Source organism: Rhamphochromis longiceps, linkage group LG18 (assembly GCF_057381845.1).
Source record: "Rhamphochromis longiceps isolate RC_006_pf linkage group LG18, R_longiceps_female_GT1.1, whole genome shotgun sequence".
Lineage (NCBI taxonomy): Eukaryota > Metazoa > Chordata > Actinopteri > Cichliformes > Cichlidae > Rhamphochromis > Rhamphochromis longiceps.
Genome location: NC_140574.1, coordinates 5,395,539 through 5,418,415, shown reverse-complemented (window position 1 = coordinate 5,418,415; position 22,877 = coordinate 5,395,539). Strand labels below are relative to the sequence as shown.

At 41.4% G+C, this 22,877-nt stretch overlaps 1 protein-coding gene and 1 non-coding gene across 2 annotated transcripts in view; both read right to left on the bottom strand.

Annotated features, from left to right (window-relative positions):
- Nucleotides 1-128: 128 nt before the first annotated feature.
- The window catches only part of LOC146647567 (inactive double-stranded RNA-specific editase B2-like), a 36,587-nt gene continuing 13,838 nt past the window's right edge, over nt 129-22,877 (bottom strand). Inside the window, exons 2-9 of the mRNA XM_085389985.1 lie at nt 13,908-14,857; nt 9,188-9,305; nt 7,624-7,792; nt 6,728-6,885; nt 5,055-5,208; nt 4,773-4,954; nt 3,650-3,831; nt 129-992 (exon numbers count right to left, since the gene is read on the bottom strand). Coding sequence (XP_085246111.1) covers nt 801-992; nt 3,650-3,831; nt 4,773-4,954; nt 5,055-5,208; nt 6,728-6,885; nt 7,624-7,792; nt 9,188-9,305; nt 13,908-14,857 — 2,105 coding nt within the window. The 3' untranslated portion in view covers nt 129-800. The remainder of the gene's footprint in view (nt 993-3,649; nt 3,832-4,772; nt 4,955-5,054; nt 5,209-6,727; nt 6,886-7,623; nt 7,793-9,187; nt 9,306-13,907; nt 14,858-22,877) is intronic.
- On the bottom strand, nt 20,511-20,592 carry trnas-uga (transfer RNA serine (anticodon UGA)). Its single transcript has one exon. It is a non-coding gene; the product is annotated as a tRNA-Ser (tRNA).

Below are 22,877 nucleotides of genomic sequence, written 5' to 3'. Positions count from 1 at the left end.
CACATTCAACAAAATGTAGTTTTTCCTATAAATTAACATAGAAACACATTAATTACAGATATTCCAGAGACTTATTTTAAAGTAAATTAAAGTTAGATTAAAAGGAGAAAACGGGACTTTCTTGCTCATCAAACCTCGACTCTACAGTTTGTAAAGCACACCACCTACCTCTAGGGGGCAGTGTGCCATCACACTCCTGAGCCTACAGCACTCTCTCCAGCCTACATTAAGATAATAAGACGTCAAACACAACATTTCTAAACAGAATAAACAAGAACACAAAACTTGTGAGGAGGGAAATCTTTCAAACTCAATGTTGGGACTCGCTTCTGATTCACGGCTAAAATTTCAGTGTCGCTGGCTCAGCTGGTTGGTTAAGGTTGGGATAAAGTTTGTTACAGTACATTTATTTTAATTTCTCACAAGGACTGACACGAGCTGTAGACCTTTATTAGGACACTTCTGGAAGGTGAGGATATGCTGGCCTATCTTTACTTGTACAAAAGATTTGAGAGGTGCTATTAGTACAATTGCTATTCACATTAGGGACCTCATGAAGCCCTCTTGACCCTCTGCATTAATTATAACGCATCAGGACCAAAACAGGAGGAGATTGTTCATTCAGACTGTTAGTCTGTTATCTAACAGTGTTGTTACGTTGTATTAATCTGCAATTATTTAACTTTGTCTGTCCCAGCTCTGTTCAGGCCACTTTTACTTTTGTAGTTTATTATAAATAAAATAAAACTTCTTCGTGATGCGGTGCCAAAAGGAAAACCTGCAGCCTCCATAATCACCATTTAACGCTCAGTTTTTGACACACTGACAGTGAAGTGACCCAGTTTTGGCGGTTTCCTCAGCCACGTCCCCAGACCACCTCCCTGCAGAGCGCTGCTGAACTGCTGCACCGCCCTCTGGTAGCACTGAGCAGACATCTTGGAAGCACAATACGTCCCTGTTGTGGATTCTGCCCCGATTACAGGGTTGATTAGCTGAGAAAGAAAGGCAAAAATAAACAGTTAATTTATTGCAATATAACTCTCTGGTTTTATTTATTTTTACAGTTTGACAGTCCAGTCAGTGTGCTGCACTTCTTAAATTATATTTTCAGGTAAAAATATTTCTCTGCCTCTTCAAAATGACACCTGTCTAGTGGAAATGGACAGGTGTCACTTTGAGATGACGCAGGAAACTCTAAGGTGGCACTAATGACATTAACGATGGCTCCAGGAGAGGTGGAGATTCAGCAGCTGGGACCTGGGAGTGACATGCCTGGATGGGCATTAATGTTGTTCGTCATACCCAGCAGAGTGTGACAAGTCAGGACGTCAGAAAAGTGTTCAAACTGAAAATGTAAATGAGTAAAAGACGGTTTTCAAATCCGTCTGCTGAAGGAGGAAAGTTCCTACAGTCTGACAGCCAATTATGGTCCAGTGTGAAACTTGGGTCCTGCTCACACCTGGTATAAACGGGTAAGTATGGAGTCTGGAGAGCCATGAAGGGATGTCTCATTCGCGTTTGTTTGCCTGGAGCGCCAAGGAATGGACCCAGTTTGTAACTTCCAGCTTCCATTCTGGAAGTGCACTGCTGCCTCCCACCAGTGAAGATCTACAACCCATCTAGTCTTTGCTAGCAGAACTGATTCCATCTCCAGTCTTCAACTCCTGAAAGCAAACAGATGCTGAGGAGAGTTAAAAACCCTCCACATTCATTCAACACCTTCAACAAGTCTTAGCTCCCTTTAGGGATCACCACAGCAGATCATCTGAGTCTAGCACACACCATCCCTCTGTATGTCCTACATCCATGAAGCTCCTCTCTGGTCTTCCTCCCTTCCTCCTGCCTGGCAGCTCCATCTTTAACATCCTCTGTCAAATATACCCAAATATACCCCATCCTCCTCGGCACTTTGTCTCCACACAGCTTCGCCTGAACTGTACTCTCGATGTACTCGCTCCTGATGCTGTCACTCCCAATGAAAATCTGAGCACCTCCACCTCAGCCCCCTGTCTTTTTGTCAGCGCCACCATCTCCACGTTGTAAACCTTCCCTTCCACTCCTCCTGCTATCTTTCTGTCACAAATCACGCCTGACACTCCACCCCTTAGTGCCAGGGGTAAATGCTTGATCCCAAGTACTAAAGTAGTAAGTAGTTTCTTAAAAACTACATCTTTCCTATGACTTCAGACATAAACGAAGCCAGAAAACTAAATACCAGTGATGCTCGGAGGATTAGTGAAGTTGGGCTGATCTGCTACAAGAGATTTCATTAGGCTTAAATAAGCACATTGTCTGTATTCCTTCAGTGGGACAAATAGCTTCAGAACAGTAAAAGATTTGATATTGTGTGATACCGTCACAGTGCTATGAGCGATCTTTCCTGGTTTTCAACATTGCTGGAGGCTGAAACAACCTCAGCATCTGGCCGTGTGCTTCGGAGCCACCCTGCAGTTTTTGTAAATTGCACTGCAGCCATTTTTGATGCAGGGCGGCGATTGTTGCACTTGGAGACACTTTTAATGTTCTAATACATCTATGAGCTAATTAATTTAGAGCCTTCGCTCGAGATCTGTGTTGATGCAGCTGGAGTGCGAGTGATCGAGTTTCCCTTCAAACCAATGATAATAAAGCATTATAGAGAGTTATGTGTTTGTTTGTTGTCTGGTCTCCCAGCACGTCCACACCATCACACATCCATAACAAACTCTGAGGTTATTTCTCCTCATTTTAATTCTTTAAACTGAGTCGTAAAGTGTGGGTTTTCTCTCTCTTGGGCCGTGGCTTTGTCTTTTCTTGCAGCGATTTCAGACGCTTCTTTAAATAACCACGACTCTGGCTGCCATCATCAAACTTTAAACTGAAGCCATTTGGTTCAACACAGCGCATTCTGCATACATATTTTAATTTCACAGAGGAAATTAGACCTCTCTTTCAACGACATCATTATAATGTAGATGGCTTTGGTCTGAGGCAGAGCTCAGATGATTTCAGCTTAAGAAATTCATGCTTCTGTGACTTGTGCTTTAATTTACCAGCACGCTTTTAGTATTTATAATCATTTCATGTCATGTGATGATGTGAATAAGTCAGTGCTGCTTCAATAATCATTTACAGACAGTTTTTAAAGAAGGGCATCTGCAGCACATTGTAGCTCCCCCTATTTCACTTATATAAAAAAGCATTTTAACCTGCGTTCTTTTGAATGGTCAGCAGGGGGCTGTATAGAAGAAATACCTCAGAGTTTATGGTCCCAGTCTTTAGTTTTAAGTTTAACAGAATAAAACAGCACCCCTAAAGCATACTGAGCTTTATCATCCATCTGAATACTAATAATGAGCACAATTTACAAAATGAGCATCTTATTACATTAAATAAGACCTGGAGCTACCATTTAATACCACGATCCCATCATGAACATGTTTACTGAATACACAAGTCAAGTGTGAAGTGGGTAATTTTCCCACAGACCTCTATAGAATAAGAACCAGAGGTGCCACCCCCTGCTGGTCATTAGAAAAAATGCAGGTTTATAGATCCATGTGATCAAACCCTAATTCTTCATGAGCGCTGAGCTCGTCTGACCGACTGGGGTGTCTCCTTGTTTGAAGCTGTGTAACATTTCACTGGTTCAGCTCTGCGATTGTCTCACCTGCTGCTGCAGCCTCAGCCAGCGGGCAAACAGCGAGCGCCTGCAGAGCCGCGATGGCGTCCCTGAGTCCTTCCTCCTCCCTGTGGAGGTGCTGATTTCCTCCCAGCCTCCATCACCGCAGCTCCAGTTCACGCTGACGTTGGGAGGCTTCCCTGCTGGCCGGGCGTCCCTGCTGCTCAAACCTGCGTGGCAAACATGGAAACAAATACCTGTAGAAGTTTCCTCCTGAAAACACTGATTTTTTTGTAAATTTGATGCACCCACTGTCCAACCTGGACCTAATAATCTCGCTTCCAATATGATTATGCATATCATACAAACAAAGCTTCTGCTCAAATGGATTTTCTTTTGTTGCTGGAATCGCAAATATCTTGATTTGCATATTTAATTTTAATCTGCTCCCTCTGATTGAGGTGCACAGAGTTTATTTCAGGATCATTTCAGGCTGTGTTCCTCTTGATTGTTGAGTAGACAGGCTGGTTCTTACATTTCTGACAACAGGCTTCAGACATCTCTAAAACATCAGGCCAAGACTTGTTTGTTACATAAGTACAATATAAAATGTTACATTTAATGGCATCTGGTCAAATGAAATTTACTCCATACGTTCAAATTTTGGATAAGTGGAAGTAAATGGATGGATGCTACACGTTCAGTTTAAACCAAGAACAATTTCCCTAAAGATTTCAAATTCATATTTCAAATATTATGATGTCAGCAGAGGTGAAATCCCTAATATGATCATCTCAGACATGAACCTGTGGTTCCCATTAAACATCCGACTGGACTGAAGCCCAGACAAATAAGGATTATTTTGACCTGTGAATCATGCCAAGCTACCCTAGAGTCAAAAAATGAAAATACTGAAGAGTGAATGAGCATCACAAGACCCTGCTAACCTGTGTTTTTCTTAATATGACAACCTTTGATTGGTGATGGCATTTCAGATTTTAGTGCCTCTTATTGCTCACGGTAACTACTCGGCTTTTGCTTTTGTACTTTTCGTAGCATATTTAGTGCTATTAAGAACCCACTTCTGCACAGCTTCAGGACCTCCCCTAAGTGTCACAAGACCTGAGCTGTGGTTTCTGGCTCATTCATCATCATCATCATTTAAACTTACAGCCGAGCAGCAGCTGCTGTCGTCTGTAGGGGAAGGGGAGGTGTTTGATGGGCGCGAGGCGGCGTGCCATAGCTCTACCCAGGTGACCCGTGTGGCTGAGCGTGCCCACTGTTAGGCTCTGGAGGTAAACCGGCTCCACCAGGTGAGACAGGAGAGCCCCTTGGAGGCCCACGACGCTCCACCTGCAGAGGTAACCACACCACTGTGTTGGTGACACAAGTGAAAGCACAGCAGTAAAGAAACATAATGAATAAACTACACTGAGCCTTTAATATAACTCACTTTGCCAGTTTGTCTGTACATGACATGGTAACGAGAGGTTTACTCGGCGATAAGCCATCCCATTTCTGATTGGCTCTCCGTGCCGTGATGGGCAGCGTCCCCTCACCTCCCTTTACCTTCACCCTGAGGTGGCAGCGAAATCTCCTGCTGGGATCTGACACAAGAAGAAAGTATTTTACAGAAGCATCATCTCTGCTAAAGAAAAACATTTACAATCGTTAGTTTCACATCACGCAGTTTTTACTTCCTGTGTCATGAGCTTGTCCCACATGCAGGACACAAAGGCAGGGAGGATTAAAGGAGGGCGAGCTGTTTATTGTGGGCTGGAGGCTGGTTGCACAAAGGTGGAACATTAAGAACAAAATAGGAAAACAAAAACCTGGAAAACACACTAGTGCTAAACCATGGGGGCAGGGAAAGACCAGGGCAGGGAGAACTGAGAAAGGACAAGGGGAGACAGGGACAGTAGAGTGGAGAGAGCTGGGAAAACAACACACAGCTGAACTGAATCAGAGAAGATGAGACACAGGAAGCAAAACTAAACCGGGAAAGCACCGACACAAGAATTTAACGTAAGAGACTTGGCACAAAAGAAAAGCAACTAGCAATCAGGATCAGAACTAAGTATGCTAAATAGGACAAAATACTCAGCAATATAAGTGCGAAGTAAATCAAGCATCTCAAAGGAAATTAGAAAAACAAAACTTGGAAATGCTGGGTAAGCTGATTAGGACCATAACATCCTGTTTCCCTGTTTGATTGTGCGCCCTGCTCGCACTGCTTCCACCTTTCTCGTTTGATCTTTGCTGTTTGTTCCCACCTGTTAACATGATCTGTTTGTGTACCTGGGCTCGTTCAGCTGTCATTTCAGCCTGCAGTTCTGGTTCATATGGCATTTATTCCTAATTATCCACTCCCTGTATTTTCCCTGTGCTGTTGTTTTTCAGCCTTGATCTTTTATGCTTGAGACTTTTGAAGTGTTTTTAGTTTTCTTCTAGTTTTTGTTCATCATTCCTGTCTCCTGAAGCCCGGATCTGGATGCTTTAGATCTGATAATGCAACAGAATCAGCATCCAGATGATTTTCACATGTTTTTCCACTTTTTAAATTGATTTAATGGACCTTTAATGGGCTCCTGTAGGATCAAAACGATAATAAAAATCTTAAGTAAGTACAATTTTATTTGTATAGCACCTTTCAAGACAGAAATCACAAAGTGCTTCACAGAAAAACTAAAACAGAAAAACAGAAATCAACCAAAAGCAAGTTTAAAAAGATGGTTTTTAGCTGTTTTTTAAATGAAACCAATGAGTCCACAGATCTCAGGCTTAAAGGAAGGGAGTTCCAGAGTCTGGGGGCCACAGCTACAAACGCTCTATCGCCTTTTGAGTTCAGCCTTGTATGTTGGACGACCAGGAAGCCCTGATCACACGACCTCAGGGACCTGCTGGGGATGTACTGATGTAAAAGATCTCTGACATAGGTTGGTGCTTGTCTATGCAGAGCCCTGAATCTCAAAGTCAAAATCTTGAAGTGGAATCTGAATTTTATGGGGAGCCAGTGCAACTGGATCAGCAGAGGTGTAACGTGGGAGTATTTAGAAGATGTGGTCAGAAGCTTTGCAAATGATGCGCAGAGGCTTTACTTAAACAATCTAAATGTGTTCCTCTCACATGCAGCTGTGGTCTCGTAGGGGCAGTTGAGTCGAGCGTCTCCACACGGCGACGAGCTGACGTACATGTGGAAGTGGACGCCCTCCCGCAGCCGGAAGCCATCACCGCAGTTTTTATTTGGTATAAAGATCGACTGATTCTCGCTGTCCACTGGCTTGCTTCAGAGAGGAAACGATCAGACAGGAAAAACAACAAAACAAAAACACTATTTTACAACAAGGAGCAAAAAGGACGAAAACAATTTCATCTTTTTTTTGTGAAATAACACAGCAGCACACATAAATAATGAAAAAACTTAAAAATGTACATTTCTAATGGAAAAATACAGCTAGAAACTTACACAAAGTAATATTTTTTAACATTTCTAATGCAAATGAACACGAATGTAACACAAAAAGAGGCTAAACTAGGTTTAATAGCAAATATCACCCAAAACTGAACAAAATACATTTTTAAAAATGACCAGTAATCAGAGGGCCTGTGTATTTTGACCTCAAGCCCACATCGAAGACACAGATGTGGGCAGAGACAGACACACAGTAGTTTAATTCACCAGGTAATATGGATTAACCCTCGTCCTATAAACTAAAGCCTTAGTTCAGCACTAGGTTTAATCCAGGTCTTAGAAAACTGTGCAAAAAGACAAAATCCACATAAAACTGGACACAATGTTAAGCCTCATCTATCAAAAACATGAACATTTTATTGGAAAATGAATAAAAATACTTAATAAGAAAATCTATCCAAAGTTTTCAGAATAGGTGTCATTTCCACTTCAGATCTGTGAACGATGAGATTTATTTATAATGCCATATTTAACTCAGCCAACCCTCCAACGCTGATATTTGACCAACCACTTTAAGGCCACAAAGAAAATCAGAGACTGCTAATCATACCAGAGGAGCAGCTCCAGCTGACTGTACAGGAATCGAACCAGCGCCCGTCGACTCACGACTTCAGCGTGGCAGTCGGTGAGCGTACAGCCACAGTCGCTCACACCACCCAAGTCCAAGCACTTCGTCCCTGTGGCCAGAGACACAACCTGTGCTGATCGAAGATCGAGTCCTGGAGGGAGAGAAATGAAGCATGTGGGAATTGACAGGCAGGATGATTGTGATTGGCTCTAATGGAAGGAGACTTCTGGCATGCTGCCGCTGAAACGGGCCATCTTATTTCACTCAGGGAACAGGAAAATGAGGCATTTCCTCTTTTCCTCCCCTCCGCCTGTGTCGGGTCATAACCGGAGCGTTAACAGGCTGAGACGGGCTAATGAAAAGTGTATGACTGAACAATCACTCCGTCGTCTCCAAGAGGGGCTGTTGTGCTTCTATCCGACCTCATCAAACATTCACAGGGCTGTCTCGCCTCTGATCCGGGGCGACTCTTTGATTGCTTTAAATGATGAGCCCAGACAAGTGGCAAAACATCCTGTTAGAAGATCGGACGCTGCTGCGTCTGCGTCAAATTTCAGACGACAAAAAGCTGAGCGAACGATAACATGAAGCGAGCCAGAGAACAGAACCAGGACTGACTGATAACTGTGTCACTATGATGCAGGATTTCTGTGAAATAAAGAGCAATATTTTAAACTCACTGGGTGTTCGCCATGTCAGATCACAGCTCCTAAGGTCATAGATGTGAAGCTCCTATAGTCTCTGCATTAACAATCCCACCCTGTCTCAGATATTTGCACCAGACTGTCGCTGATCAGCATCAACAGCATCAGCAAAGCAACATAACCTACACACACACCCCTCCCACTTAATTCTACACCACTTTGTATGAAGTCCATCACCGAATTATAATCTAATAAACAGAAATAAAATGTTTACAAGGATAAAGGTGAAATGGCATCAGACGGGGCTTAAAAGCAAGAGATAGAGAAAATTAAAAAGTGGAAGAGAAGTAAAATAAAATCAGATATTATAATAATTAACGATCTTTAATAATTAAGGAGGAGATGTGAAGCAGTTATAAAGAACAATTTAGGAATAACTCTGGACTTGTAATTTGTTCTTTTAAATTTAGAGAGACTAATTTCAGGCTGGAGGATGGAGGAGACGACGAGGCACAAATTAGAGAAAAGAGCAAAGCCCAAAGTGCTTTTTTGTGACTTAAGTGGGAGTGTGTAAAGTACGAATGTAGATGATGTATGACTCCTTCAGATAATGAAAAACAAAGCCTACACAGGATGCCCTATGGGTGCATGCCTCTTTTCTTTTCAAAGATACCTGATGAAGAAAGCACGCTAGTGTGATGAATGACAACAAAGATTACATGATGCTGCTGTTCACTGGGCTAAATACCAAAGTTCAATGAATTGCTTTACAAAAACATTTTCTACTGATAACAGATCAGCATGTAAGGAATGATATGTGATCACGTTACTTTGGACCTCTGACCTCTTCTTCATGGTCGAATTCGGTCATACTTTTTGACCATCATACCGCCAGCACTCACCTCTGGTCATCACGATCCCTGCCAGCACCTTGTGTCGGGCGTGCGAGGTAGAGGAACAGCTGTCTGCGAGCGCTGTGTATTTCTCTCTCACCAAGTGGAAGATTGACTCTGCAAAGAACTACAGAAGAAGAAAACGGAGGATACAAACTGAAAGTGTGTTTTTGTTGAAGATCACGAGATGCTTCATTATTCAGAGGATACTGTTGCCTGTTAGTCTTTGTTTTAAGCTTTAGGAATGTAACCATGTAATACACTGTTACAACGGAAGCACTAAAACCCTTTTTTTTTTTATCTTTTAGTGACATAAAGTGGTCTACCTTGCTTGTCTTTCCTCTTTATCACTGGCTATTGGCCAGATTGTGACAACTCGCTAACTGTAGCACAAAGCAAATAAATGTGTTTGTTCAGGCAGCTGTTCTCCACATCTGTGCAAACACAGTGAAACTGTCCTCATCAATACTTATTTTCCACCCTGATTTACGAATAAATGCTTTACAAATCCTACCATGTGGATTCATGGATTTTTTTTTTCACATTCTGTCTCTCACAGTTGAAGTGTACCTCTGGTGCAAATTACTGACCTCTGTCATCATTTTAGGTGGGGGAACTTGCACAATCGGTGGCTGACTAAATACTTTTTTGCCCCACTGTATACTTCCACTGACTGTCTGGACTTTAAAATATTTATTCTAGTCTGTTGTGGGAAGATTTGAATGTTGGATTTTACCAAAGGTGGAGTTTTTAGAAATATCACTAGGAAACAGTTTGTTACTTACACTCAGAATAATATTTTTTCTGTTGCAAGATTTACATTTGAAGATCCGATTTGTGTACTTTATTATGGAATTTATCAGAATGAGAATACTTTATTCATCCCACAGTAGGAATAGTAAATAACCAGTTAGCTAAAAAAAACCCCCAAAAACCTAACTTGTGTAAATTTCTCTGCTTTTTCAAAACAAACAAAAAAATCTATATTTATTGGATCAGATCTGGCTGAAGCTCACGATGACGTTCAGAGCTCAGAGAATAAACCTTTAAATAAAATCTTTTAATGGACAATCAAGCAACAATAAACTGAAAGAAAACAGCAGTCTGATAAAGTCAAGTGAAAGCTCTGCTGATAATGACCCACACTCCTCAGATCAGTCAGAGCAACGATAAGAGGATGAACTGAGCTGCTGAATCAAAGCCAGTGGATCATGCTAAGCTATGCTATTAGAAACTAAGGAGAAGTATTGGGGAACTGGAAAGGAGAAGAACAGGCCCCCTTTAAAAAGAAAGTGTCACACTTTAATGTCTTTTTTATATTTCTAACCATATAAACTTCCAGTAATGCTAACCCAGCATGTTCTCAACGACCACCTTTTAAAGGTTCAAACTATTCTGTGGTCTGAGCGAGCTTATTTTGAGTGAAACTCTCAAGCTCAACATTTTCTGGATGACAGCGGCACAAGGTCGTGTGTAATGAGTGTGTTAAACAATTATCTGTTGGATTATTATGCTCTTCACACCGCCTTCCTGCTCCACCTCTATCTCCTTGCTCCGCTGCCGCTCCTCCTTCATCCCTAATGTGCTGTAATAATGTTCATTAATGCGTCACGCCGTCTGACAGACAGCTCATATTGAAGCGAAGGAGGGAGGGCTGATGCTAAATGATGGGAAATAAAAATTCCACACAAAGAGGAGGAGGAGGAGGGAGGATTTGGCAAATTGTTCACTTATTGGTGTATCAGCATACAGCCATGTAAAAGTGCTTTTTGTTCAAAATCAAAGCATCTGAATCCCCTTTTTCACCCAAAATGTTGCCATTGCACCCACCCGTCAGTGGATCCTCTCATCAAACCTCCCTCAGGCTTCAATGAAGTATGTACATGTCTGTCTTTCTCCATTATCATTTGCATATTTCAACAACTGTGTAAAAGGGTTTATGCCCAGTCACTCCCTTCATCTCCCCGGAGTCGATCCGAGGAGACGAGCAGCACGACAGTAAAAGACGTCGGGGACAATTCTCCGCGGCTCTGAGACATAATGAAGCTGTTTAGATGCTGCAGAGGAGTGTGCAGGACACCATCCAGCTCTCAGGCCTCAGGACATGATGGCCATGCTGATGTGCAGCACACTCCATTTGGTAGCATACGGTGCACCTCACACCCATTTATCCAGACTGCTTCGAACAATGGCAAATGCTAAAGAGAAGAGGGAGAAATTCAGTGTCACGACTTGAAGCTGACAGTTTCAAAGTGAGGACCCACAGGATGTAAGAGGAGAACGATGTTGCAGTTTGTTAACGTTTAGTCACCTCAATATAAAAATGGTGGGCACAGAACAAACATCTGGGGGACAGCTTTGTTGTCTCTGACCATCTTCTAACTCCATCTTTGATGTGATGTTTTCCTTTTTCATGTCATGTGTGTTTCTGTCACTGTGGTTTTTCTCATTCAGGATCTCAGTTTAGAAGTTATGTTTAGTGATTTTAACAGGACTTTATGTTTTAAGGATTCGGGTTTTGTGCCTTGTGTCACAGGCTGGGTCTCCGACCCAGCACTCTGAGTTTTCTTTGTATTTTTTGATATGTTATTAGTTTTTGTGTTATTTCCTATTTTGCCTTTAGTTTAGGCAGTTATTGGTTATTGTTCCTGGGTTTTCTATGTTTTGGGGTTTGGTATTTATTCATCACGTATTAGGTCTGTTAAGTTGTGTTGTCATGTTTAGTTTTAGTATTTCCCGTTTTATTCTGACAATGTCATGTGTTCTCTGTTAATTGTATTTAGCTTTTCTCTCCTGGTCCTGTCATTAGGTTTATGGCTGTCAGCTGTTTCCCCATATGTTTCCACTTCCCCTGATCACCTCATGTCTGTATTTAAGCCTTTTGTTTTCTTCATGCCATTGTCGGGTTGTCTGTTTATTCTGCCCTAGTTCTGTTTATTTTGACCTCGGTCTTAGTTATGGTTTTCATCTGTTATTCATCATTAGTCTTAGTCATAGTATTTGCTGGTTATTTTCCATCACAGTCATAGTTTAGGTTTTGGTCTCAGTACCGTTTAGTGTTTTGTTTCTTAGTGTTTTGTCAGTTTACTTTGGTTTCCTGGTTTACTCCTGCCGTCATCTAATAAAGGATCACTTTTCTGCTCAAACTGTCAACTACTCGTCATCATCTGCTTTTGGGTCCTGTTTCCACACACATCGGCGCACCCCGCCGTGACACCTTGCTGGTTTGTTGGTATTTGGTTTCATGTGTTTTGGTTTTTCTTCCCACCCCAGTCGTCTCTTGTTGTCTTCATCCTCATGATTACATGGTTAGTCATTTGTCTCTTGTGCTTTTCCGTTGGGTTGACTTCCTTTGTTACTGTCTTAATTACTTTCAGCTGTGCCTTGTTACCCTGGTGTTTCCACTTCCCTCGTGTTTTCTCTTGCTTGTTGTAATGGGGAAAGTGAAACGTGTCACATCTTGGTACTGTTGTGAAACAAAGACACAAACAAGTGTTGCACAACTGTAAACAACACCAGATCAATACTGGTTTTATGTTATTATGATCAGGGTTGGAGAAATCTGCACACAGAGACGTAAGAACAGAGAAATTGCTGTTTATTGTATATGTGTTTTGTTTGCAGTCCCCCTTTTTCCGCCCTCGTTATCTGATTGGATTGACTCTCCTTTTGGATTCCCTAGAGGAGCTGCAGTTTTGGGCACATCTGCATTGGCTTCATTTTTCAGCTTTGGATGCTGCATCTTGATTTGCTCCCAGTTTTTGTCAGTTTATCTCTTTACCTTCAAAATCCTGTGTTTTCTTTAAAAAATAATAATTTCAGTTACTATTCAGTTATTATTTTCATGCCAGTCTGCTTCAGTTTTTATCTGCATTTGTGTCTAATCAACAAAGATCACCGGAAAGGTGAGGAAAAAGGCAGATTTAGAGAGTGTGATGTCTTTGTATTTTCAACATTTTACATTATTTTATTATTCGGAATGACAGGTGATATAAAGGTAAGGGCTAGGGGGGCCTTAGCCAATGCCACATGGTGGGAAAAGAGATGCGACCAATGCGTTTGCAACAACACCTGAACATCTATTGCCTTTAACACTGAATGAAATCAGATATCATCATGGGCACATATGAGGTGCTGTATGTATGTATGGGATATGTAATATTATATAAAAACTCCAATGAGAAGACTACATAACCGGTTATGAGCAGTCATGCATGGGACAGAAAGATGTAAATTCATGTATATTGTGATAGCCACAGTGCTCATGTTTGCCTATTGGAGTCTTTTTTTAACTTTTACCTGGTCATTTTGCATCTCTTTGCATTTTTATTGCTGTTTAAATGGTAAATGGTAAGTATAGCGCTTTACTAGTCCCTAAGGACCCCAAAGCGCTTTACACATCCAGTCATCCACACATTCACACACTGGTGATGGTAAGCTACATTGTAGCCACAGCCACCCACTGATTGATGACTGACTGACTTTTAGCTGGGGCTCGGGTCCACGTGCTCCCCGATCCTTTTTGGGTCTGCTCAGGTAGGTGACTCGAAGCTCAATACAGTTTTTCATCCATGTAAGCAGGACATGTTTTCGAAAATCAACTCATTAAAATTTGTTTATTTACTCATTACAGATGACCTGAGTGAAACTATTCCCCCACTTCTTTCCATATACAACTCCTTTTTTTATTCCTGCACTTATAAAAGGAGAGTAGAGGTAAAATACTCACCTGAGGTAGCTGATTTTTGGCCCTGCTGTCCTGCAGGCCCATGAAGGTCCTCTCTGGTCCCAGACTTATGTTGTAAAGAGACTGTAGGGCAGTTGCTGCTGCTTTGGCCTTGGCCAGTCTTTTGCTGGGGGCACACCCTTCAAACACCCGCCCCTCCAACCTGACCACCATAACAAAAGTCTTCATCGGCCTGCCAGGAACTCTCTCAGTCAGGCACATGTACCTGATCCCCGGTCGCAGCTCATTGAGCAGTGCTACTGGACTGAGGTCCTCTAACAGTGAGGTGGTGACTGCTCGTCTTTTTGGATTTGTAGAGGACACCAAGTCCAGTGTTAGACGAACAAGTCTTCTGTGGTTGTAAATGCTGGAGAAGACCTCCTTTTTTGCTGCGTTGCAGTGGAGTAGATCACAGTTCCGAAGCACCGACGGCTCAAACTCTTTGAAAAATCCGTTGGGAATATCCACTTTATCTGCTGTGAAGTCCACAGGTGTGCTGGTGAAGTTCCCCATGGTGGTATGAGCCTGGGAGGCGTTTGGGAACTGAATGAATGACTGGAGAGCCTGCTCTGCAGCCCTCATCTTGGCCTGTTTTTTAGTTGGTCCTCGGCCCTCGAAGTGGAAGCCGTTTACCTCCACGGCTACAGAAAACACCGGTGCGTGCAGCGGGCCAGTCTTTGATGTGATATCATACTGCAGGCCTGGTCGTAGCTCATTCAGGTGCACCAGTGCGTTCTTCTGAGTCACACCCCAAGCTGCTCTTTTACAGGTCGAGTGGCTTTGGTAGAGCAGCTGGTCTTTTCCGTCCACCAGCGGCTGCTTCCTCTTCAAAGCTCTTTGTCCATTTCTGGGGAAAGTTGTGCAAAAAGTTGATGGGTGATACTTTCTAAGGAGGTCACGCTCCACCTGGCATTTGTCATCCTGATTCTCCTTCACCTCCAAACTGCTGGTACCTGTTTACGAGATCAAAGTGTTCGCAGTGAGAAATCCTGTCCTGCTTTATTGTACATGAAAATCATCAGCATTCTCGCACAGCCGCATGATTAAAACATTTTAACTGGACTCTAAAACTAAGCCAAGTAAACCCTATGATTCAAAAGCTCATAGGACCAACTTTTGAGGGAATAACTTGTTTTCTGAGACTTCATCAGTCTCTCACATCGATGTTGAGGTGATTTGGTCAACTCTTCTTTAAAGCGTTGCATCAGTTCATTGAGGTTTTTGGACATTCATTAATGCACAGCTCTTTTAAGGTCCCGTGACAACCTTTCAGTCAGGTTGAGGACTTTGACTCGGCCATTGCAACACAATGATTCTTTTATTTTTCAGCTTGTATCCCAAATCATCCCTCCTTCGCCACTTGTTGTTTGTGCTGATATAGTTTTTGTGGTTCATGCCAAATCCGGAACTCAAACATCTCCACTTTGGTTTCATCTGTCCATGGAAAGGACAGTTAATGCCAAATACGCTAATATTTACCAGGCGTAAGATTTTTTTTTTTTTTTTAGCTACCTAGTTACCATTTTAGTTTAGTTTGTTAGCATGCTAACATTTCCAATAAAGTCTGAACAGAGACTAAATCTGAAGTGCACACATCCATTGTGTCTCCATGTACTTAAGTCATGGGTGTACTTAAACCATTCAGGTACATAAAGAGTTTGTGTCAGCAAATGATTGTTGTGCAATCATCTGTGTAAAGCCAGAGTTTGTACTTTACGTCTTCTGTCATGTTTATATTGTTATATTTCTGAAAGCTCACATTAAACATGGCTGTTAGATTTGTATTGTTGATTGTCATTTATGCTTAGAAATATTTACTTATATATGCTTAGAGTTTTGTAATTAGTTGTAGATTGGTAGAGGTTTTGATCCTTGATAGTCTGCAAACTTTGTGTGTATTAGACAGCACTTTGGGAGCATGAGAGGTCATACCGTGTCTTATTGTTTTATGGTAGGATTAACGTAGTTGCGTCTGTTCTAGTCTAAGTGCTCTTTGTTTAGATGAACTGCAGGACTTCCTCACCGTGTTATCTAGGATGAACCATCTAGGGTGAGGGGGAGGCTACCCTCTTCCTGACCAAGGATGTTTGACCCTTTGATCAGCAGTCCACACACACACACACACACACACACACACACACACACACACGGTACTCTTTGTTTGTATGTAGACGTCGTATGTTAATGAACCTATGCATATTCATGTAACCTCAATAAAAGGACAGTGTATGGGAGAACGGACGAGAGCAACTGGGGTCAAGCGAAGGAACGGCGTTTGTCCGGTTCTCTCCCGTGCACGAGTACCATGAAGAAGTTTGCCTACTTGTGTCTTGCTTAGCAGTGTAATTATATTGTCTTCAACGTTCCAGCGGATGGGTTCAAGCTACAAACCTAACAATGGCCACATTTTTTTATATGACTAAGCTTTTAATAAAGGCTTTACTTTTTTTTTTCAGAACAAAAAAAAAAAGGGAAAACAACAACAAAAAAAGCCCAACAACAACAACAACAAAACAAGCAGTCGACTGAAAATCACAGCTTTTTCTACAAAGCTGTTCTGGCAGTGAAAACATAACATTGTATTCATGAATTGACAACACGTCTACAGATGTATGAGCACCCTAGGAGAGGCATACAGAAGTGTATATAGTGAGGAGGCACAAACAGAAAAAAAAGGAACCCATACTAATTTTGGACAGATTTCAACCACTTGTACCATCTTGTAGTATAAGTTAGGACTGGGCTATATCATACCGTTCACGGTAATACCGGTGTAATTTTGGGCAACGATAAGAAAATGAAATATCGCGATAGAATATGGGTAAAACGCGCGTGCGCAGTGCCTTTGTTTACATACGCACATGGCGGCGACGGAGAATGAGAAGAGCGAAAGCGGATTGTTGAATGAAACAGATGAAGCAGAATTGGTTTGTAAAAATGCTGCAACTTCAGTGGTGGGGAACTGGTTTAGCTTTCATCCGTCAGATACACAACAAAGCACTATTTTTGGTAGAGCATGCTAGCGGGCCGTCGTTATTACCGTGTTTTTTGGAAAATACGGCACACTTAAAATCAATCCTTTGATTTTTCTGAAAGTCGACAGTGCACCTTATAATCCCGTGTGCCTTATGTATGAATTCTGGTGGTGTTTACTGACCTCGAAACGATCTTATGTGCTACACGGCGCCCGAAAATCTGTTGCACCGCTTGATGGATTGTCGGAGCATTACGGCTATCGTAGGCAGGAGCCTCGGGGAGTGATATGTACTGCGCTTCAACATAATATTACCGTATTGTGTGTGTATAACCTCTTTTTAAGTTTTGTGGATATTATACATGGTTATGCTGAGGATATGTCGGCCAGTTTCCACTGGAAATGCCTTTTGGTTAAACTGTCAGCGAGGAATTTGCATTTGCACTGTTAATTTTTTATATAACTTTAATGCACTTAAAAAAGCTGCTTGTGTAAGTGAAAATACAATGATTTTTTGGGGTTTTTTTTTTGCACTAATAAAGTTGAGGAGTTGTAAAGTATTTTGTCTAGTGTCAATTATATCGTCAGTTATATCGTTATCGCAAATTTTCGAATGTATATCGTGATAAATATTTTTGGTCCTATCACCCTGCTCTAGTATAAGTATTAGCTTGCAACCTTAACAAAAAGGTAAGTTTTTCCATTTTATGAATGTCCTCAACAACCTTCAACCAGTCGCCCAGAACAGGGGGTCAGTACAGAGCCACTTACCAGTACTTGCTTTTTTTGCAGCAGCAGTAAGAATCTTCAGGAGATATTTGTCATTGCTTGTTCATTCTTTGGGTAAGTCTCCTAAATAAAATGTTATGACGGACCGTTGTTTTGATTTAAAGCCTATAGTCTGTTGTTCTATCTTTGATATAACATCTTCCCAAAATGTAGAAAGTTTTCGAAACAACCAGAATATGTGGGTGTGGTTTGCAGCAATTTCCCCACAGCTCGTCCAGCAAAAGGAACTTCCACCTATTTGTTGTTTTGGCATCATGAAAAATCGTACCAACTAAATTCTTGCCAGTAGGCAGAGGATGAGGTTGAAGTGGCAGTCTCACACATATTGTCCCATTGGCCAAAGTTTTTAAATAATAAACCCGGCATACATACAGACGTCCCTGTGAGCTCAGGCTTCAGACTACACACTGAGATTCAGACATTATGTTACTCCTGGTTCTTCATGATGCCAACATGAGAGCATATATTTCTACAGGCATCTCTGGAAACACAGCTCTCAACTCTCTCCTATCTGCTGTTCAGATCTTGTGGTTATGAGGGGCAGCCAATCAACATAAAACCAGCTTAGACAGAAGATGAACTGAGGGGCCCAGCGAGAAAGTACAAATAATTATTAATTTGTATTGTTAATTCAAAGCTATTCTATTAGAGACGAAGGAAATGGAGATGTGGCAATGGGCATATTAGGTCCCTTTAAATTATTATAATTCATACTGACTGTACTATATTTGTTGCACTCACAGTAATGGCTGCTGAGGCACAAAATTATTTTTTGGCAGGAAAAGAGTCACTGGGATTCCTGTGACTGTAGGTAATGGTTGCACTGGCCTACTTTGGATGAGAATTTGTGCTAAAAAGTCAGGGCAACGGAATGATTCGTCCATCCAACAAAGTCTGCAAACATTTTAATATCAGAACATTTCATAAAGAGAAATTTGGAACAATGCATTTGTTTAATGACCGACAGGCTTATGCTGCAGTCCATGAAGCCAGCATGCTGCTAACATGGCTGAGAGTGTAATGTAGGCTGATACAACATCTGTGTTTGTAAAATAGCCACATAAACTGCCTGCAGTTCAAATGTTAGATATGTACCACATTGAAATAATGGATGTAGAGCAAGTTGTGTGCAGTAAGAGGAGGGACGGCATTTACTTGAACTGTCTGCATCCTCAGCTGATGATGCTTCAGTATCCCAGTGTTTTATGGGGCTTATGAAGGTTGACGGCGTGCTGCTGCATCCTGAAAAACACAATGAAAAAGACTTGAGGTCATTTTCATCTTATATAAATTGTCATCTAAATGGAAATATACAGTGTGTCCTCTGACATTTTGTGTTTGTGAAGCGAGTCAGTGTTGTGATTCTGAATGATTCTGATGCTTAGTTTTATATTCGGCCTGAACTGCAGAAGAAATTAAATGGACTGAGGTAAACACATAGACGGTGATAGTGAAAATCTGCTGCAGGAAGCCATGAACGCCATTAGAGTTCCCACTGAATGAAAACAAACAGAAAGGTGGCTCAGAGCCAGCCGGGGTAATTGAAAGGTGTCTGTGATAAGGACGGAGGCTTTCACACAAGAAGCATCATGGGCTTTAAACTAAATGAACAGCTTTGTATTATTAACCCAGTCACAGAGATTTTAAACTGAGCACAAAATCTTTTCCAAAGGCTGGCGAGTGGCTCAAAGTGTGATCGACTGACAGGCTGCCCACGTGTGTCCAGGTTTTACCCAGCCTCTACCCTACGACAGTTTTCCAAATTAATTATATTAATACGTAAAAATGAATAAGATTACGGCAAGCATATTCACCCACATCCTTTCTTACTTATAAGGGTATATTGAAAGTAACATTTCCTGGAAATCACTTACTTTTTTCAAGATGATTTGAAAATAAAGAAACTAGTAAGAAAAAGGTGATAAAAAAAATTACGGTGGCCCTTAGAGGACAAATGGACTGCAATTTAAGAAAACGCCAACAATAAGAAAAATCACACAAAACACAACGGATATGGGAAAAATGACAACGGAAATAGGAAAAAACACAAGGGAAGTGTTTCTGGTCAGACAATAACCCGACGGACCAGTTGCAGGCACCCAAAACATGGTAGGCGTGTTTTATCATGATTCATATAATACTGATGACAGATTTTTAGGCAAATAGTTAGGCTAAAACACGAGAAACCCCCCCCAAAATATAAATATTTCTGCTGGTGGTGGCCACCGAACATTGCTCTCTCCCTTTTCCTCCTGAAGGTTTTTCGGCTGTTTTTATTTTTGCTTCTGTCCTTGTCACTGCTGGTAGTATGGGACAATATTATCAAGAAACCAACCACAGGAATGAAGCTTTTCCCAAAAATGTGATTCTGTTAATCTGGACGTAATGTTTTCAGAAATGTTTCAATACACATCCAAGCGACTTCTTCGGTCACCTCACAAACAACGGACCTCACAGCCCATTGTTCATTCAGTGGGCTCGTTTCAGTCATTATGCAAATGTGCTGTTTATAAGGTTGAGAAACCTGCAGTCAGCTGAGACTGAAGAAGGCTTAACTTAAAAAGCTTAATTTCTTTGCATGCATAAAGAAATTAAGCTTTCTAATCCAAACCTGGTAATTTTATGTGATCTGAAACTTAAACAGCTTAAATAAAACTGACAGCACAAAAATTTCTGCTGTATGGATTTCCAACTGTAGTGTCAGCTGCCACCTCCTTCCTCATACGCAGACTTTATCACCTGCAGACTGTGCAGACAATTAACTGCTTTAAGACTGAGGGTCAAAATCACCAGCACACCCAGTCTCTCTGTTATTTTGCAAAAACCCCATGGTATCATTGAGCCGCTGTGAGCAGGGTTTGAACCTGCGCAGGGAGACCCTATTGGATTTCAAGTCCAACGCCTTAACCACTCGGCCATCACAGCTGCAAAGTGTAGTGGAAAGTGTGCAGACTTACCATATACACTTAAGGAAAACTGGCACAAATGTCTAGTTTGAGAAGGATGATGGTCCTGTGCTATCTGGGAGATGGTGAAAAAGTTATATATCATTATATACATATATGTGGGGATGTAACAGCGGTGCAGTCGTGACCACTGTTGCCTCACATGAAGAAGATTCACATGCGCTCCCTGTGTCTGTGTGGTTCTTCTCTTCAGGTGCTCTGGGTTCCTCCCACAGTCCAGACATGCTTGTTAGTTGAAATGGTGATTCTAAATTAGGTGTGAAAATCAGTGTGAATGCTTCTCTCTCTCTCTGTGTTAGTCCTGTGACAGACTGCTGACCTGTCCAGTGTGTACCTCACCTGTTGCCCCATGACAGCTGGGATAGGCTCCTGTGACCCTAATTTGGATAAGTGGAAGAAAACGGATGGATGGATAGTAAATGAGCACTTTTCCCCGTGAACCTTTTTTTTTTTTCTTTGTCAATCTTATAATCTGTACTGCTGGTGGATATAATGATATTTCTGCTTTTAGTGGCTATTATCGCTCATGGTAACTTATATCTACAATATCCCTCACACACATGCCATTTGGGGGAGTCTTCAGTAACTGCAGTTATTAATCGTTTCCAAAATGGTATAGCTATACCCCGTCAGCATGTGGAGTTTAATTCTTAAACTTATTGTGTTTTCCCTTCGTTTATGTCCATCCATCCTCTTCTCCTTACACACACACACACACACACACATATATATATATATATATATATATATGTGTGTGTTACATGTTATTACTTATTTTCATGTGTTTCATTGGCCACAGTAACGGCTCATTTTTTCTTTGATTCAGTTTTCCCTCCTGTGCTTTTGGGTCCACAACACACCGGCATCGGCCGTAACAAGTTGTTTTTGGGGCTTGGTACCCAATTTTGGAGAGTGGGGATGCCTGACAGGAGCTTGTGGTACTGAGGCAGGTTACTGGCAGATTCCAACATGGATTTTAAAATGCACAATCCTCTGTAAAGCTCTCACACCTTACTTTCTATATGCAGCCCTTTCCTCTCTACTCCATCTCCACTACAACTTCCACTTGTTTTGTTTTTGGAGTTTGGCTTCAGGAAAAAAACCCACCATAATAGATCACCTGCTGATCCCTGTTGGTCCCCAAACCAGTGACCCCATTTATTCCCATTTATCTGATGCACAAGTACCATTTGAGAGTTTTTATTTTGTAGCATTTCTTGTTAGAATACATTCACATAAACACTGAAATATGAGCAGCAGCAGCAATTATACTGTTCATAAGCTATTAATGAATTCCTGTTAAACTATAACTATTATGGATCAACATTAAACTAGTCTGCAGTTTTATTACATGCCATTTTTCACTTTTAAGGCTTCCTGAAATGAAAAATTATTTTTTAAAAACCAATATTATGAGCTGAACATGGCTGCAAATTACAGAGAATCATATGAAATTAGTTGTGCTCCATGCAAGTAAAAGTGGTGTCAATTTCACCATTAAACTGAGATATTTCTTTTGAGAACAAAGTAATATTAAAGAAGCTAGAGTCAGATTAAATATGCAACTTTTCTGACTTCTTTGTGGGTAATTTTACTGCTTATTTTCCTAATTTTTACCCCAAGTGACTGCTGATTCTGGAGGGCACTGCAAAGCAAACTAAAAGTCATTAGAATAATGAAGAGTGCACACTAAACTATTGTGCATTAACCTTCCACCTTTCAGTTATATTAGGCGTGTGATGCCATTAAGTGGTGGGATGATATGAATGAGAGCCGTGAGATGGGATGTGAACGTAATGATGTGAGTCCTGTGCTTCTGAAGGCAGGTGGAGGCTGGAGGTGTTTTAATGACCTGCATCATCACAGCTAATGGGACCATTTATTTTCAGACAAAAAAATAAGTTAATAACTGTTTTTCTTTGCGTCGTATCTACTGAGCTCTCGCGTCTTCCCACACTTGCTGCCATTTTCACGTTTTTCATCATCTTTCACTTGACATCCTCTGATATAGACACAAAAACACACCCTCGCTAGTCCACAAAGCCCTTCATTAACTCACACCCATTTGTGAATGAAATAGTAGACTTTCCACTTGATTTAAATAGAGGTTATCCAAGTTGCAATGTGACAAACTGTCTGCTTAATCTACCTCTAAAGTTTTACATGAACAGATCTACACGATGGTGTTGTGCAGCTTGAGCTTTGCAAAACAGGTGAGCAGATTTTAGAGAGCATGTGCATGTA